We start from the raw sequence: 16,281 nt of genomic DNA, 5'->3' as shown, positions 1-16,281 counted from the left end.
CATTTTGTTCGTAATTGGTCAGCAGCTTATTTCTAACACATATCACTCCATCGCTTGAGAATTCATTTGTTCTGAAAAAAAGTGATCCCCAACCCACTTATCTCAACCTAGGCTCTTGAGTTTTTTTTTGTCTAAACCTCATAACAAATGATTTTTTTGTCTATTTTGCACCTTTGTTATTGGTGCTTGTAAAATACCATAGAACCCACCCGTTGGCTGGCACAGTCTCAACATGTTTATCAGGAACGTGCTCCATGTGCCAACACATCAGAGTATTCTGGTGCATTAGTCCACTTGGCTTAGTGTAAGTGAACTAAAACTGCTGTTCTCGGCATCCATGTGTTAATAGAAGGCAACATGATGGAACAGCAATTAGGCTCAGAATTTAGCCAGGATGACTGATGAGCTGGAATATTTGAATTTTTGGGGATGGGCAAGCAAATTTAAGGAACATCGGGGGAGACACAACAAAACCCTGCACAACATGTAAAATGAAAGTCATAAAAGTGTATTGCATGAAGAAAGCTCAGTGGTTTACTGCTTTTTACGTTGATATCTTTTTGTTGCAGCTCGTGAATTATAATCGTTCTAAGACTGACTGACTGAGGTGCAGGCATACTGCAAGGTATAGGTTTAGAACTTTTTTCCTCCAACTTCTGTTATTCTAAGGTTGCTAAAAAGGGTTCATTTGGGTAGTGATACATTCTTATTACTATAGATAGCCCCAACCACTAATTTACTTGTTAAATCCAGAGTTTGTGTTTATTGCCTAGCAGTAGGTATAGCATATGGTATCTACACCTTGTATCCCTCATTGTCTAATGTAATATTTCCTATACATTGATTTTACACACTTGTATGAGACACTGTCTCTGCATGAAATTTGTGTAATATTAAGCACTCACACCGCCTACATTGCGATGAGAGTGGTGCTATAAGTAAAATAAATGTGAAAGATAGGCTATGGAAAGATGAGGGGCTCTGTTGTTTGGTGGCAGTGAGGGAATCTGTGGAGGAGGTTCTGGGGGTGCCAACAAAGCCAGCCCTGGGAGTGGACGTGTTTTGTAACTCTCCCACATGTTTTGCCTGCCCACCTCACTATATATGCACTGTGTTGCTCCCCACCCCTCCCAACTTGTCTGTAAAAGGATCGCAACAGGAATATTTTTGCTGGGGTATGCTGAAAGCAGCCTTTAGCAGTTGTCTTTTTGTTTTATCTCATGCATTACACATATAGCATGAAAGCACATGGTTTGGCATTCAAAGGCTTTTATGGCGCTTGAAAATGGCCCCTCTGATTCTTTTATAGATGGTGTCTGATGCAAATGTACTTATGACACTTGTCATAGTGCACCCTGGACCAACATTTAGGAGCAAATGACTGAATAGTGTGAAAAGTAAATTAGGCTTTGGCTAGTGTTTACATTTACATTCTGTCTCTTCCTTATTCGTTTTAAATTCTGCTCAAAGTTTCCAGAGAGAAAAATATTTGAAATATAAACTGCCATTTGTATACATGAAAACTACAAATTCCGTGTTCAGTTTTGAGATATGGTTGCTTTTCCAGCAGTATTTTGAAAAATGTATTTATTTTTGCTTTTTTTTCAACTGTACTTTACAAACATTGGTAAAGTCAACAGTGCAACACTTCCATTAGAAGGGCGGGACCGGTTGGCTTTGCCAACTCTGGTTTATCTCTTGGTATAACAATTCAAATAATAAAAGAATACCTGCACCTAGAACGAGATGAAATGATATGATCCAGCAGCCGAGGTACAATTTTGAAAATACGGAAGATGTGCTAGAGTGCTTCGGTCTTTCTTGCCTTCCCTCATTTAAGGCAATGTTTCTTTTAAACTTTAAATATTGACCCAAAAAAACTTAAAATCTTATGCTTGTAGAGAGGAGGGAAACATTATGCCTAGGGGATGGGGAAACTAGTTTGATGGTGTGAGAAGCCAGCTTAGTATATGGTGCACACTTATGTAAGTGTAGCACCTGCACTAATCCAGACAACCCGTATGGTGATTTTAGTGGTCTTAGATGACCATAGAAAGCTCTCTACGTGGCAGCTGTGTAGAGCAGCCTTTAGGCGTAGTCCAGAAGTCCAGAAGGAGTGTAAAGCAGCTTGTTTAACCAGACCATGATCTTATAGGTATTGATTAAGTGAAAAGAACCACACAGTGTATTTATAAAATATATGTATTTATTATAAGACAGCCACTAACACAAACAGTTATCTCCTACCTGGAGATATTCACAATGCACACAATACTTTGCAATACAAACAGGTAAGTAGCACAAATACACAGGGGTCGCCAGGGGGGGACCAAACCATATACAAAAAATAGTGGTATGCGAACCACGACTCGAGTCAGGACTATACCCAGAAAACATAAAAGTGCCGGGGACCCAAGGTGAGTATCTAGGAACCCCACGGAGGCTGTGTGCATTGTGGGAACACGACTGCATACTCTATACAAGTCAACAGGTAAGTTGCAGTTGCAATATTAAAGAGGGACCCATCCTATTGGACCCTGAAGAAACGCCATGGAAGACAAAAGTTTGGAGAGCCACCCCACCTGTGGATAGCCTAGTAACCAGGATACTTACACCAGAGAGGCTGGGTGCATAGCTCTGAAGACGCATCAGAAACTACAGTCAAACTCAATCGAGAACATCAGGAAGATGCAGCTGCTGGAGAACGTGAAAGTGTACGGTGGAACCCAAAGGTTGATTGAAGATGAGAAGTACCTGCAAGCGATGGATGGGGACAGAGTCCATGCCACTCGGGCGTGACCAGGAGGCAAGGAAGACAAATGCCCACCGATGCCAAGTGTTGCAGGAGAGTTAACGGTGACCTTGGAACTGCAGCTGTACGTACCAGGCGATGCTGTGGAAGACCAGGAGCCGTTCACAAGCTGTCTGTCAAGACTTACTTCAGACTTGCAGAAGAACCAGGATCCACGGGAGCGAAGATGTACCTCAACTCTCCCCTAAGGTATTGTCACACCGAGCAGGAATATTCACTAAGGAAATGACTAATACCTCCTGGGAGAGAACAGACAAATGAAAGGACCACCAGGGGACGACAATCAGCCGATCAGGTTTTAGAGGCAGTAACATTTCTATGCCTTTGCCCAAGTACTGCATAAACAAAAACTAACAAAGAAGGAAAGAAAGAATAACAGCCGTTATTTCGAATATTCCAAGGAATCCTTACAATAGCTATTGATAATTATCTAGGCAAATATACAATACTTTGATTGTGTTACCATCCCATACTCACACTTAGAAGTGAAGGTTGAGCCCAACAAAAGAAGTCTCTTCTGGAAATGTGAAAGTAAAAAATATCTTGTCCGCTCTGTACAAGATAGATTCTCCTTTATATTATTCCAATTCTTCCAGAGGCATACCTCTGCCTTCCGTAAAGTCTGAAAACTTGAGTTCATAGGAGCAAATATTTGAAACTCTAATTGCTATTAGAGAACCTGTGATTTCCGATCCAGTTGCTTTGTTGCCAATCCTGGAAATAACTTTTTATTATTTAAAAAAAAAAAAAAAGCAGGCAGCTTCTGAGCTCAGCGTGTCTCTATGCTGCGGTCAGAAAACATTTTTACCTTCGGCTCAAAGGGATAATAAACAAACAATGAGAGGCAGGGAGCCTCGGAGTTCAGTGTGTCCTCACGCTAGGGAAAAAGGAAACTGACGATCTTTGCTCCGCGATATGTACAGATTCAAAGAGCGGCAAACTGCCTCAGAAGTCAGCGCATGTACACGCTGAAAAGAAGTATCCGGAATTGAAGCTCAGAGTTAGGCCTGGGCGGTAAATTCCGTTCCACCCGCGGAATTTGCAGAATGTGGGTAATTTCGCGTTCTGCGGAGAATGCGAAATTGCCCAAAATTCTGCATTCCGCGACTTTGCGGAATTTTTTGCTTGTTCGCGTTTCCCCCCGAACACGCAAACAGCAAAAAAGCATTGCGAACAAGCAATTCCGCATGTTTGCGGAATTTCTGTGTGTTCGCAGAGATTTTTTACTGTTTCGCAGAGATTTGCGCAAATTCCGCCCACCTCTACTCAGTCAGCTGTTCTGGATGAGTGGGAGAGAGACAGGCAGCCTCACTCGGTAGTGCGGGTACGCGCTAAGAAAATACGCAGTTCAAACGGCTCCAGGTGATATTTTCATACCGGCATAGAAAGGCAGTCCAGCGCAACATTAAATGAGACTCTCAACGAGAACACTTGATTAATCCAAATGAAATCGATCGGGAATTCCACAGATGCCCCACTTATTCCAAAAGACTTTCACTGGAGAATCAGGAAGTCCAAACGAGAGAACCCAGGTCAGGCGGCATGGTCCAACACAACAGAAGGAGTAAGCCAAGCATTTATACCAAGCCAGTCACCTGACAATAAGATACAAGTTTTTTCTGTGATAGTACACAAGTAAGGCTACTAGACTCTAAAGCGGGTGCTTTGTGGGAGTTGTAGTGGGGGATGTTTTTATCCTAGCCAGGGCACAGGATGCTTGCCGTGTAACTCTGTCCCACGTCGGATGTTGAGAGTTGAGGGGTCGGTGTCCATCGGGAACCCCAACAAGCCTTGGAAACTGCAAACAACGTGGAAAGCGAAGAAGGTGCAATATCAGGACCAGCATGGTCCAGGTGACTCACCACAAGCAGGGGAGTTAGGGCAGGCCCTGAGGAATCAGGGGAGCCCACAGAATTCAAAGAAGCCCCTCAAGGGGACCCACAGGAATGAGGCACTGGAATCTCAAGAGGACTTCGAGCAGGTCACCAAAGATACAGGCCCACGGCGCAAGTGATGCGGTGAGGATGAAGATCTTGGTCAAAGGGGATGCTTGAGGTTGGGGCTACTTGGAGCCCGAAGATCTTGGAGAAAGAAAGCCAACAAGCCTTAGCAACTGTAAGTCAACTGGGTGCACAGGGGTTCGGTTCCTACGGCTCCGACGAGGGATTCTGGCCTCAAACTTGGTGAGAGGACAGGGCAGGCCTCAAGGGATGTGAAGAAGCACCACCTGTGTTGCTGAGCCTTTCTTAGGCTGTGGGAGCTCGGGATCAGCAGACAGGTCAGCTTCATTGCGGTGCCTGCAGATGCAGGGCAGTGACTCCTTCACTTCAAGGGAGATTCCTTTGGGTGTCTTGGATGTTCATAGGCCTTGGAAGGTTCCTGTATGGACGTTGCAGCAGACGAGCTGGGCGACAAGGCCAGAAGCATCATGAGTCTTCCCAGTTGCAGTCTCGATACCCAGAGTGAAGTCTAGTGAAGTCCAGAGTGCCCAGACGGTCGAAGAAGAAGTGGTGTCTTGAAATGAATCTTTTACCACGACGAATCTAGAGACCCACCTACAGGTAAGCCCTTAAGTAACCTAGGGAAAGGGTTGAAACGATTCAGGTTTCCTCCCAGGGAAGTGGTCTGTTAGACGGGGACCTGGAGGGTCGGCCGAGCACAGCGATCGCACAGACAGGTAACTTCCCCCCCACAGATGGACACCACACAAAGCTTATGGTAACACCTTTTATAGGCACTTCGGGTAGTAGAGTGGTACGATACAGGGCGATCAGGACACGATGATCCTCTCAATTCTAGTCTCTAGTAAGGGAAGGGGGTAGCGGGACAGTCTTTGTACCCACGGGTACGGGTGTGTAACGGTGATAGCTCACAATCCTCGAGCTCGGTGTTCGGATGGGTCAGACCGCGGCAGCGCCGGCAGGTCCCGAAGAGGTCGTAGGTGGCACGGGCCGCGGCAGCGCCAGCAGGTCCCAACGAGGATGAAGGTTACAACGGGCCGCGGCAGCGCCAGCAGGTCCCACGAGAATGCAGGTTGCAACGGGCCGCGGCAGCGCCAGCAGGTCCCACGAGGATGAAGGTTACAACGGGCCGCGGCAGCGCCAGCAGGTCCCACGAGAATGCAGGTTGCAGAGGGCAGCGCCAGCAGGTCCCACGAGGATGAAGGTTACAACGGGCCGCGGCAGCGCCAGCAGGTCCCACGAGAATGCAGGTTGCAGAGGGCCGCGGCAGCGCCAGCAGGTCCCACGAGGATGAAGGTTGCAGAGGGCCGCGGCAGCGCCAGCAGGCAGGACAATAGTTCACAAGGCAGGGCTGTGGCAGCGCCAACAGTCCGTCAAGGATGAGTTCGTCGCGGTGTCTCTCGACTCCAGGATACAACTGCCTTCCTGTCCTGGGGCTGCCTCAGTTATAGGTCTGGCGCCCTTTGATGTCCGGACCCTCGCTCTTGGGGGTCGGGAGGTCTGGGATGAGGGAGTCCAGACACCCAGCAGGGGGGTGGAGCCAGCGCCCGAGGAGGCTGGGGGTGCTCGGCACCTGGCGGGGGAGAGCCGTCGACACTTCGTACTCCCATTGACCTGCCAAGTGGGCCGTTCACCTCCTGGGTGGAGGGTGGTGCCGGGATGTCGGGGCCTGGCCAGGCCCAGGGTTGGGGTCGGGCTGAGGCCGCGCGGCCGCGTGGTGCCGTGTCCAAGATGGCGGCTGGGCCGGGCAATGGTGCTGACGGTGGCCCGGGCCCTGTCCTGCGGGGAGGGAGCGAGCCCTTCATGTGGCCTGTCCAACATGCGTCCCCCCCAGCTGAAGGCGGGGAGAGTCACCCATCTTCTTGGGGACTCTCCTCGTCGAGGCGGAAAAAGCGGGACAGGCCATCCGCGTTGGCGTGGTCTTGGCCGGGTCGATGTTCCACTGTGAAGTCCATCCCCTGCAGGGAGATGGACCAACGTAGTAGTTTCGGGTTTTCCCCCCGCATCTGCATGAGCCATTGCAGGGGTCGATGATCGGTCTGGACCCGGAAGTGGGTGCCGAAGAGATAAGGCCGGAGCTTTTTGAGGGCCCACACCACGGCGAAGGCCTCCCTCTCGATGGTGCTCCAGCGTCGTTCTCGGGCCAGGAGCCGTCTGCTGATGAAAGCCACTGGCTGGTCAAGTCCTTCGGGGTTCAGCTGGGAAAGGACTGCCCCAACGCCATGGTCGGAGGCATCAGTTTGGACGATAAATTCCCGACTGTAGTCGGGGGCCTGGAGCACCGGGGCGGAGCACATGGCGGCCTTCAGCTTCTCGAAGGCCGCTTGACAGTCTGGGGTCCAGTTGACCTTCTTTGGTTGGTTTTTGGAGGTGAGTTCCGTGAGGGGCCCTACGATGCTGCCATAGTCCCTCACGAACCGTCGGTAGTAGCCCGTGAGTCCCAAGAAGGCGCGGACCTCGGTCTGGGTGATGGGGGACTGCCACGACTGGATGGCCGCGATCTTGAGTTGCAGAGGGGCCACCAGACCGCTTCCCACCTGGTGCCCGAGATAGGTCACGGACCCCTGGCCAATTTGGCATTTGCTGGCCTTGATCGTGAGGCCAGCTCGTTGGAGGGCCTGTAGCACCTCTCGGAGGTGGTGGAGGTGGTCGGACCAGTGGTGGCTGTACACAGCGATATCGTCCAGGTAGGCGGCGCTGAACCCTTCGAGTCCTGCCAGGACCTGGTTTACTAGCCGCTGAAAGGTTGCTGGGGCATTCTTCATGCCGAATGGCATGACCTTGAAGTGATAGTGGCCATCCGGGGTAGAGAATGCAGATCGTTCTTGGGCCCGGGGTGTGAGACCGATCTGCCAGTAGCCCGCTGTCAGGTCGAAGATGCTGAGGTAGCGGGCAGCTCCCATGCGGTCGATTAGTTCATCTGCTCGGGGGATGGGGTGTGCGTCTGTTCTGGTGACCGCATTCAAGCCCCGGTAGTCGACGCAGAACCGGAGCTCCGGCTTGGCGACGGGGGCGGCCACTTTGGGGACCAGTACCACTGGGCTGGCCCAGGGGCTGTCTGAGGGCTCGATGATCCCGAGGGTGAGCATCTTGGCCACCTCCTCTTGGATGCAGGCCCGTACCCGATCTGGTACGCGGTAGGCCCGATGGCGGATAGGGGGACTGTCTCCCGTGTCCACGTCGTGTAAGCACCAGGGGGTGACCCGTGGGGTGAGGGAGAACAGGGTGGAGAACTGTAGCAGGAGGACTCGGCAGCCTTGGCGCTGTTCCAGGGTGAGGGCCTCCGAGAGTCGGACCCCGTCCACGGAGCCGTCCTTCTCCCGTGACCGTAGGAGGTCAGGGAGGGGTTCGGAGTCCTCCTCGGTTCCATTGTCGGTCGCCATCAGGAGGCTGAGTTCGGAGCGTACAAAGTGGGGTTTCAGTCTATTAGCGTGGAGGACCCGGAGAGGGTTTCGGGAAGATTCCATATCGATGAGATAGGTGACAGGGCTCTTGCGCTCGATTACTTTGAAGGGCCCCGTCCATTTGTCTTGCAGGGCGCATGGTTCGGTGGGAGACATTACCCACACTTGTTGACCGGGTTCAAATTCGATGGAGGATGCATTTCTATCGTACCACCTTTTCATGTCCTCCTGACTGGCCTCCAGGTTTGCTTTTGCCATCTCTCTGAACCTTCCGGTCTGGTTGCGGAGGGTTAGGAGGTACTTGAAAACATCTGGAGGGTTCTTTAGAGGGGGCATTTCCCAGCCTTCTTTGACTAGGCTGAGCGGGCCTCGCACCGGGTGTCCATACAAGAGTTCGAAAGGGCTGAAGCCGAGGGACTTCTGGGGGACTTCTCGGTAGGCAAAGAGAAGGCACGGTAGTAGCACATCCCACTGGCGACGGAGGGGCTCTTCCAACCCCCCAATCATCCCTTTGAGCGTGCGGTTGAACCGCTCAACCAGTCCGTTCCCTTGAGGGTGATAGGGGGTCGTGAATCGGTAGGTGACCCCACACTGTTGCCAGAGGGACTTCATGTATTTTGAGATAAAGTTCGTACCCCTGTCGCTGACGACTTCTCGGGGGAAGCCCACTCGAGAGAAGATCCCCATCAAGGCTCGACCCACTACTGGGGCTGTTATCGTACGAAGGGGGACCGCCTCAGGATAGCGGGTAGCGTGATCCACCAGGACCAGGATGAAGCGATGTCCCTGTGCTGTTCGGGGGTCCAGGGGCCCCACAATGTCTATTCCCACCCTTTCGAACGGGGTGGTCACCACGGGGAATGGTTGTAGGGGTGCCTTGAGTTTGCGGCCGCTCTTCCCACTGGCCTGGCAGGTCGGGCAGGACCGGCAATGGTTGGATACGTCGTTCCTCATTTTGGGCCAAAAAAAGTGAGTCACCAGGCGGTGGTAGGTCTTGTCTTGGCCCAGGTGCCCGGCCAGGGGGACATCGTGGGCTAGGTTCAACAGGAAGTCTCTGAAGTGGAGGGGCACCACCAGCACTCGCCCGGCCCCCAGTTCTGCGATTTTCTGTTCGCTGTACAAGAGATCATTGTCCCAATAAACCCAGTGGGCCCCGGTGGTGTCTCCTTGGCTCTGGGCGAGCGCTTGCTGTCGCAATCCCTCGAGGGAGGGGCAGGTCTTTTGCTCCTGCCGGAATTGTTCCTGGGTGGGCCCCCCTTCTTGACGCCACTGAGCCAGGTCGGGAAGCTCGGGGGGCTGTGTGGACCCCTCTGGGGTGGGGTCCGGGTGGTCGGTCTGGAGGAAGTCTTCTTCTGGAGTGATCGAGGGCGGAGGCGCTGCCCATTCTGGTTCTTCTGGTCTAGGGATGGTGCGGGTGGCCATGGACCGGGTTGTTACGCATGCCCAGTCCGGGAGACCCAACATCCCCAGATGCTCTCTTCTTTCCACAGCGGCCCACGGGGAGCTCTCGAGATCGTTCCCCAGGAGGCAGTCTACGGGGGCATCGTCACGGACAGTTACTTTCAGCATGCCGGACACTCCTCCCCATTCGAAGGGGACGCAGGCCATCCGACACAGGCTCTCCGAGTTGTCTGCCGATCGGACGGGGCAAAGTACGTTTGGTAGGATTTGTTCTGGGGTCACCAGGTGACAGCGGACGGCCGTCACACTGGCCCCGGTGTCACGCAGGGCCTCGGCCTTGCGCCCATTGATGCTCACCCATTGGCTGTACTTCCGAGTGTTGGCGGGCAGGGGAGTCCGCGGGACCATGTCTCTTCCTCCTAGGCATGCCAGGGTCATGGCGGCGGGTTCCCACTCGAACTGCTCCGACTCATAGGTCTCCGTGTCTTCGGAGATTTGTTCTTCTCCCAGGGCGGCGGCCGCCATCTGGCGGGGCCCGGGGACCTGGTTCTTCGGGCAGGTCGGGTCACTGGCATAGTGGCCGACTCGCTGGCATCGATGACACGTCACGTTAGCTCGGAACCCCGGGCGCATCGGGGGGTTTCCCCGGCCTGCTGGAGCCGGGGTGGCGTTAGTGGGTGCGGCCGGGGCGGCGTCTCTGCCCCGGCCCGGGCCTCCTCCTCCTCCTCGGGGACGATGGTGACCTTGGTTGGTTCTGTTCTGCTCATTCGGCCCACTCCGGGCCACTCGGGTGCTCTCCCACCGGTCAGCCTCGGTGGCGAGCTGCCGGGGTTCAGTCAATTTACTGTCGAGGAGGTGCTGCCTGAGCTCGACAAAGCAGTTGTTGGAGAGGTGCTCCCATACAATGAGATTGAAGAGTTGTTCGTAAGTGGTTACGTTGTTACCCTTGATCCACCCCTCGAAGGCTCGGCTGAAATAGTTCACGTATTCCAACCACGTCGTACCTGGGATCCGGGTGCAGTTGCGGAACCTCTGGCGGTACATTTCGGGTGTAAGTCCATATCGACTGAGGAGGGCGGCCTTCATATGGTCATAGGACGTCATTTGATGGTCCGGAAGCTGCAGCAGGGCATCACGACCCTCGTTGACGAATCTCCCCCATAGACCGGCTCCCCAGTCACTTCGAGCGACCCGGTGGGCGGTCATGGCAATCTCATAGGCTTTGAACCACTGCTGTATGTCGTCGTTCCGGTGATATTCTCGGACCACATCCTTGGGGATGTGGACCTTCTGCTCGGTAGGACCCGGGGAGTGCGGTTGCTCGGGCACCCCTAGGTTTTTGTTCAGTTTGCGTATTTCTATCTCCGCTAGTTTGCACTCGTGCTCGTATGCCAGTCTTTTTTCTTCGAGGTCTCTCTGTCTCTGTTTTTCCTCTCGCTCTTCTCTGAGCCGTAAGTGTTCTAAGTTTATTTTTTGTTCCGCCAGTTTCAATTCTCCGTCTAATCTGAGTCGTGCCAAGTCTAACTCGTGTAATCTATTTTTTTCCCGCTCCTGGATCTCTTCATGGGAGGGGCCTGGTCTCCGTTCCTCCGTCCGGGTGGTGTTGACTTCCGGGGCTGCGGGGTCCCGGGGGGTTGCGGTATTTGTCTCTGTCCAGGCCTCTAGGGCGTTTTTGAAGTCTTCTTTTGTGCTTAGCCCGGTGGTAGCAATGCCTAAGTCCATGCAAAATTGTTTGAGCTCTCGGTGGTTGTATTCTTCCAGCTTTTCCATCTGGAACTTCTCCGCCGATCCGCTCTCTTTGGTCGTCATTGTGGTTTTAGTCGTAGGGTGAGTTACTGTCTGTACGGTACGCGTTGGTTCGGATCGCGCCGCTAGCCACCAATGTTAGACGGGGACCTGGAGGGTCGGCCGAGCACAGCGATCGCACAGACAGGTAACTTCCCCCCCACAGAAGGACACCACACAAAGCTTATGGTAACACCTTTTATAGGCACTTCGGGTAGTAGAGTGGTACGATACAGGGCGATCAGGACACGATGATCCTCTCAATTCTAGTCTCTAGTAAGGGAAGGGGGTAGCGGGACAGTCTTGGTACCCACGGGTACGGGTGTGTAACGGTGATAGCTCACAATCCTCGAGCTCGGTGTTCGGATGGGTCAGACCGCGGCAGCGCCGGCAGGTCCCGAAGAGGTCGTAGGTGGCACGGGCCGCGGCAGCGCCAGCAGGTCCCAACGAGGATGAAGGTTACAACGGGCCGCGGCAGCGCCAGCAGGTCCCACGAGAATGCAGGTTGCAACGGGCCGCGGCAGCGCCAGCAGGTCCCACGAGGATGAAGGTTACGACGGGCCGCGGCAGCGCCAGCAGGTCCCACGAGAATGCAGGTTGCAGAGGGCCGCGGCAGCGCCAGCAGGTCCCACGAGGATGAAGGTTACAACGGGCCGCGGCAGCGCCAGCAGGTCCCACGAGAATGCAGGTTGCAGAGGGCCGCGGCAGCGCCAGCAGGTCCCACGAGGATGAAGGTTGCAGAGGGCCGCGGCAGCGCCAGCAGGCAGGACAATAGTTCACAAGGCAGGGCTGTGGCAGCGCCAACAGTCCGTCAAGGATGAGTTCGTCGCGGTGTGTCTCTCGACTCCAGGATACAACTCCCTTCCTGTCCTGGGGCTGCCTCAGTTATAGGTCTGGCGCCCTTTGATGTCCGGACCCTCGCTCTTGGGGGTCGGGAGGTCTGGGATGAGGGAGTCCAGTCACCCAGCAGGGGGGTGGAGCCAGCGCCCGAGGAGGCTGGGGGTGCTCGGCACCTGGCGGGGGAGAGCCGTCGACACTTCGTACTCCCATTGACCTGCCAAGTGGGCCGTTCACCTCCTGGGTGGAGGGTGGTGCCGGGATGTCGGGGCCTGGCCAGGCCCAGGGTTGGGGTCGGGCTGAGGCCGCGCGGCCGCGTGGTGCCGTGTCCAAAATGGCGGCTGGGCCGGGCAATGGTGCTGACGGTGGCCCGGGCCCTGTCCTGCGGGGAGGGAGCGAGCCCTTCATGTGGCCTGTCCAACATGGTCGGACAATGGGGAGGATACTCCCATGTCCTTTGTCCAGTTTTGTGCCAGAGTGGGAGCCAAAGGCTCCCTGAGCTGGTTTGAACTGGATTATGCAAGGAGGGCACCAAGTGTGCCCCTCAAGCAAACTGAATGGAGCTGGCAAATGCTCCCACCTGGCCCCAATACACCCAACCCTGTCTGGGAGGCGGTCGCACCTCCCTGTGACAGGATACCTATTGTTCTGCCTTCCCCTGCTCGAGCTTGGCGCAGCAGCCATCTTGTGCTGTCTGGGTCTTGGTACCAGGACCACTGAGGGCCTCCCGGAGGAGCTTTACAGTGCATGGAATCAAACCTCCCACACTGTTTATCGTGTGGGGGTATGAGTTTGATAGCAAAAATGACAAGGTTCTTTACAACCAGTTTAGAGATGTCATTGCCTAATGACGCATGGCCACTCTATGTATCTTAATGGCGAATGCACTTACAACCCGGGAGAATGGACTCCGAAGGTTGTAGGGGTGTCCTGCTCCTGCAGGAGCACCCTCACACTTAGAACTAAGCCCCCTGCCTTCAGGATTGAAAAGCCTGCCTAAGGGGTGACTTATAGGTTTTAAGTGCAGGGACCTCAGATATAGGGAAACCTCTATCGGTCGTAAGTGATGCTAGCACCAGTGTACACAGACTGTAATGGCAGACCTGTTGTCACAATTGAATTGGTCTGTCATGGGTGGCATATGTGTCATGCTGCAGCCCATAGGAGACCCTTGGTGTATCTTTGCCCTGTTTACCTCAGCACCGTGTACTAGGGATTTGTAAGGGTACACCAGTAGACAATCTGAGATGTACCTAAATATTCATTCATAACCAATGTAGGGGAGAAAGCACAGATACTGGGTTCCTGATTAGCAGAATCCCAGTCGGACTAGTCAGAAACAGCATAGCACTAGGTAAAAAGTGGGGATAACCTTAAAAGCAGATCCTGCTTTCCTACAGTTGGTGAGCACTGAATCCGGTGTGAGTGTGTGTTTGATTGATGCTGTATTTAAGATGCATGAAGTGTGCGTTTTTAGTTTGACTGTATGTGCATGGTGGTGTAAGTGTTATCCTTCAGATTCTGAAAATCATTGCATCCCTCACCCACTTCCAGGATGTTTCCATTTGTGCTGCTTAATTTGCTCCTTTTCTATTACTGTTGGGAAATCCCAAGAAGGCTTTCCATATTCACCTTTGAGTCATAGGGCCTGTCCTGCATACAAGTGAGCATGGCTGTTGTTGTACGGATAGCGTGTTTGTGGGGTGTTATTTTACCAATGGTCTTGCAGGAGCTGAAGGTCCTTTGTTTCTTTCCTTCCAGGGACTCGCAAGAACCCTTCATCCACATTCCCGATTGCAGATTCTCAAGGAATGCTTGTGGAGATGGAGGAGTTTCGGAGGTCTTTTGTGCGCTTGTGCAAAGAAGGCAGCATTGAGCCACAAGAGACTGTCCTAAAGCAGCTGAATGAGCTGCGGGAAGATTCCAGGGGTCGTTGCTGCCTGGACCTTACTGCCCAGAACTTGTCTGTAGACTCTTGCGATGTGCTGGGAAAGCTGCTAAGCAATGATGTTCACTTCACAGAAATCTTGCTCAGTGACTGCATGCTGAGCGAAGAGGGTGAGTCTGATGTGGTGAGAGGATGGCTAGTGGATTTGGAAGGAATTCAAATAGAAAATGTGATGCGTAGCATTGAGAAGTGGTGGCTCTCTGAGGAATGTGCTTTTCTTGATCAGCCACTTATGAGGTGCATGTGTGTGAATTATGGGCAACTCTAGCAAAAGAAACTTGGAGAAACCAAAACAGCATGAACGCTTATTTACTTGCAGAAATGCTGCGGTGCTAAGGAAAGGACACTCCTCTCACAAGGACTGAGAGGACAAAACGAGTTCACCTCACTAGTCAGAGCAGAAAGAGGCAAGTTCACCTCACTCACAAAAACTGAGATGTTCCTTTAAAAAAATGACGTTTTTCCACAGGAACCAGAAGGGGAGAAGGCATTCAATGTATTCACAGAGTTCTTGGTGAGCAAGACAGTTCATAGGGAGCAGTGGTGTGGAGGAAAGTCCCACTTCACAGTCTAGATAAATAAAACTGTCCATTCTGATTCCCTCCAAGTACCAAGAATTTTTTGTCTACATTCTGAACCTAGAGGGTCCGAACTCTTTGCACTAACTACTATTGAAGAGTATTCTTTTGTTTTTTATTTTAGGTGTGAAGCTCCTGGTGCGTGGCCTGTGTTCCAACTCTGTAGTGAAACGTTTAGACCTAAAGGTAAGTGTGAGGCATCAGATTGAAGCATGCATGTGGAATTAGCTGCTGAAGAGACAGGCCTGAACTGGAGATGGCCTTTCGATTTAGTAATACAGCCTGCTCAACCCATTATTCTCTCTCAATCTGATTTCAAACACTTATTGTTTTCCTCCTTAGCCGAGCGTGTCTTTTTCTTTGTGTCACCCAGTCCAGTTCCTCATTCACATCATAGGCAACAAAATAAAGCTGCTTCCTTGACCTTAAAGAATACCTAAGCCATGCTTTTTCATACGGTGATCTCAACCTCCTTTTCAGTGTCTGCTTTTCCCACTCCCATTGGGTGGTAAGATGCTTGTTTTCAGAGCTAGGGACTCCCAAGATACGTTTTTTCTTTTCCTTATATAGATGAGAAAAGCAAGCTTCCTTTTTATTTTATATAGGAAGTAAATGTAATAGTCCTATGCTTCACATCTCCCCATAAAGCACATTTACCACCATCTGGTGCAGGCCTGTGTTTTCCCATCATTAGCATGAACTTCACTTATCACATTCCAGTACTTAAAGAAAGAACCTAAAGCAGACCAGGGCAGTCTCAAGCTGGAGTCATGTGGCGGCAGCTTTCAATGCTATTCTATTCTAGAATGCATTTTGTGTACAGCAATCTAACACCCTGAAGATGGTCTTCTGGCTCTGTTTCAAAAAGCATGATGATTCCATTGATCAAAGAGCTGGGTTTTAATTGTAGGCCTCAATTTTAGAAAAGTGTGCTCCAATTAATGTTGTGGAAAAGAGTACCTTTGTAGTCTAAACCACATTCTGAAAGGTCTGCCACCCCCACTGTCTTTATTGAATCTAAAATTGACAAATGGAGAGTACTTCCTTGCTCTGGAAAAAAAGGCTGACAGATGCATAGAAAATGATTTACAAAACGAGGTCTAGGATTTCATACCGCACTTATTTATGTTTTGGGAAATTAGGTAACAACATGTGGCGCAAAGATCACAGGAAACAAGACCCCATAGTTTGCAAAAAATTTGAAAGATTTCCACATCAAACTTTTGCAATGAAGATTTGATCAGCACACATAAAAGGAAAAGAAACTGTCCCAACAAGTAAGATCGTTGCAAAATTCTTTTATTCTATACATTTTTCTTTTCTTTGCAGGTAGCCAACGTGTTTTGTCCTGTTTAAGGACTTCTTCAGGGTTACAAGACGAACAACATGAATTTTTTTAAAACATATTCTATACAGTAATATATACAACATAAAAAACAGTTAATACAAAAGCCATTCCTATTCTATATACATATTTACATTGTTATTCGACGAACAGGTACTGTGCACTCGTGTATAAAAGACTAGACTGTACAGTCATTGTCATTGATTATAG

The 16,281-nt window shown here is 51.6% G+C and overlaps 1 protein-coding gene across 5 annotated transcripts in view; it reads left to right on the top strand.

Moving 5' to 3' along the window:
- Positions 1-16,281, top strand: part of LRRC45 (leucine rich repeat containing 45) — a 446,362-nt gene that overhangs the window by 61,909 nt on the left and 368,172 nt on the right. For 3 of the 5 annotated variants that reach the window (XM_078653776.1, XM_078653775.1, XM_078653778.1), the window contains 2 exons: positions 13,962-14,258; positions 14,851-14,912. The exons of 1 other annotated variant lie outside the window; for it this stretch is intronic. In XM_078653776.1, coding sequence (XP_078509902.1) covers positions 14,012-14,258; positions 14,851-14,912 — 309 coding nt within the window. In that variant the 5' untranslated portion in view covers positions 13,962-14,011. Of the gene's footprint in view, positions 1-563; positions 626-13,961; positions 14,259-14,850; positions 14,913-16,281 lie in introns of those variants that run through there. One more of the 5 variants, XM_078653777.1, reaches the window with a different exon arrangement.

This window comes from Lissotriton helveticus, chromosome 7, assembly GCF_964261635.1.
Source record: "Lissotriton helveticus chromosome 7, aLisHel1.1, whole genome shotgun sequence".
In the NCBI taxonomy this organism is placed as follows: Eukaryota; Metazoa; Chordata; class Amphibia; order Caudata; family Salamandridae; genus Lissotriton; species Lissotriton helveticus.
This window is presented reverse-complemented; position numbering and strand designations above follow the sequence as displayed.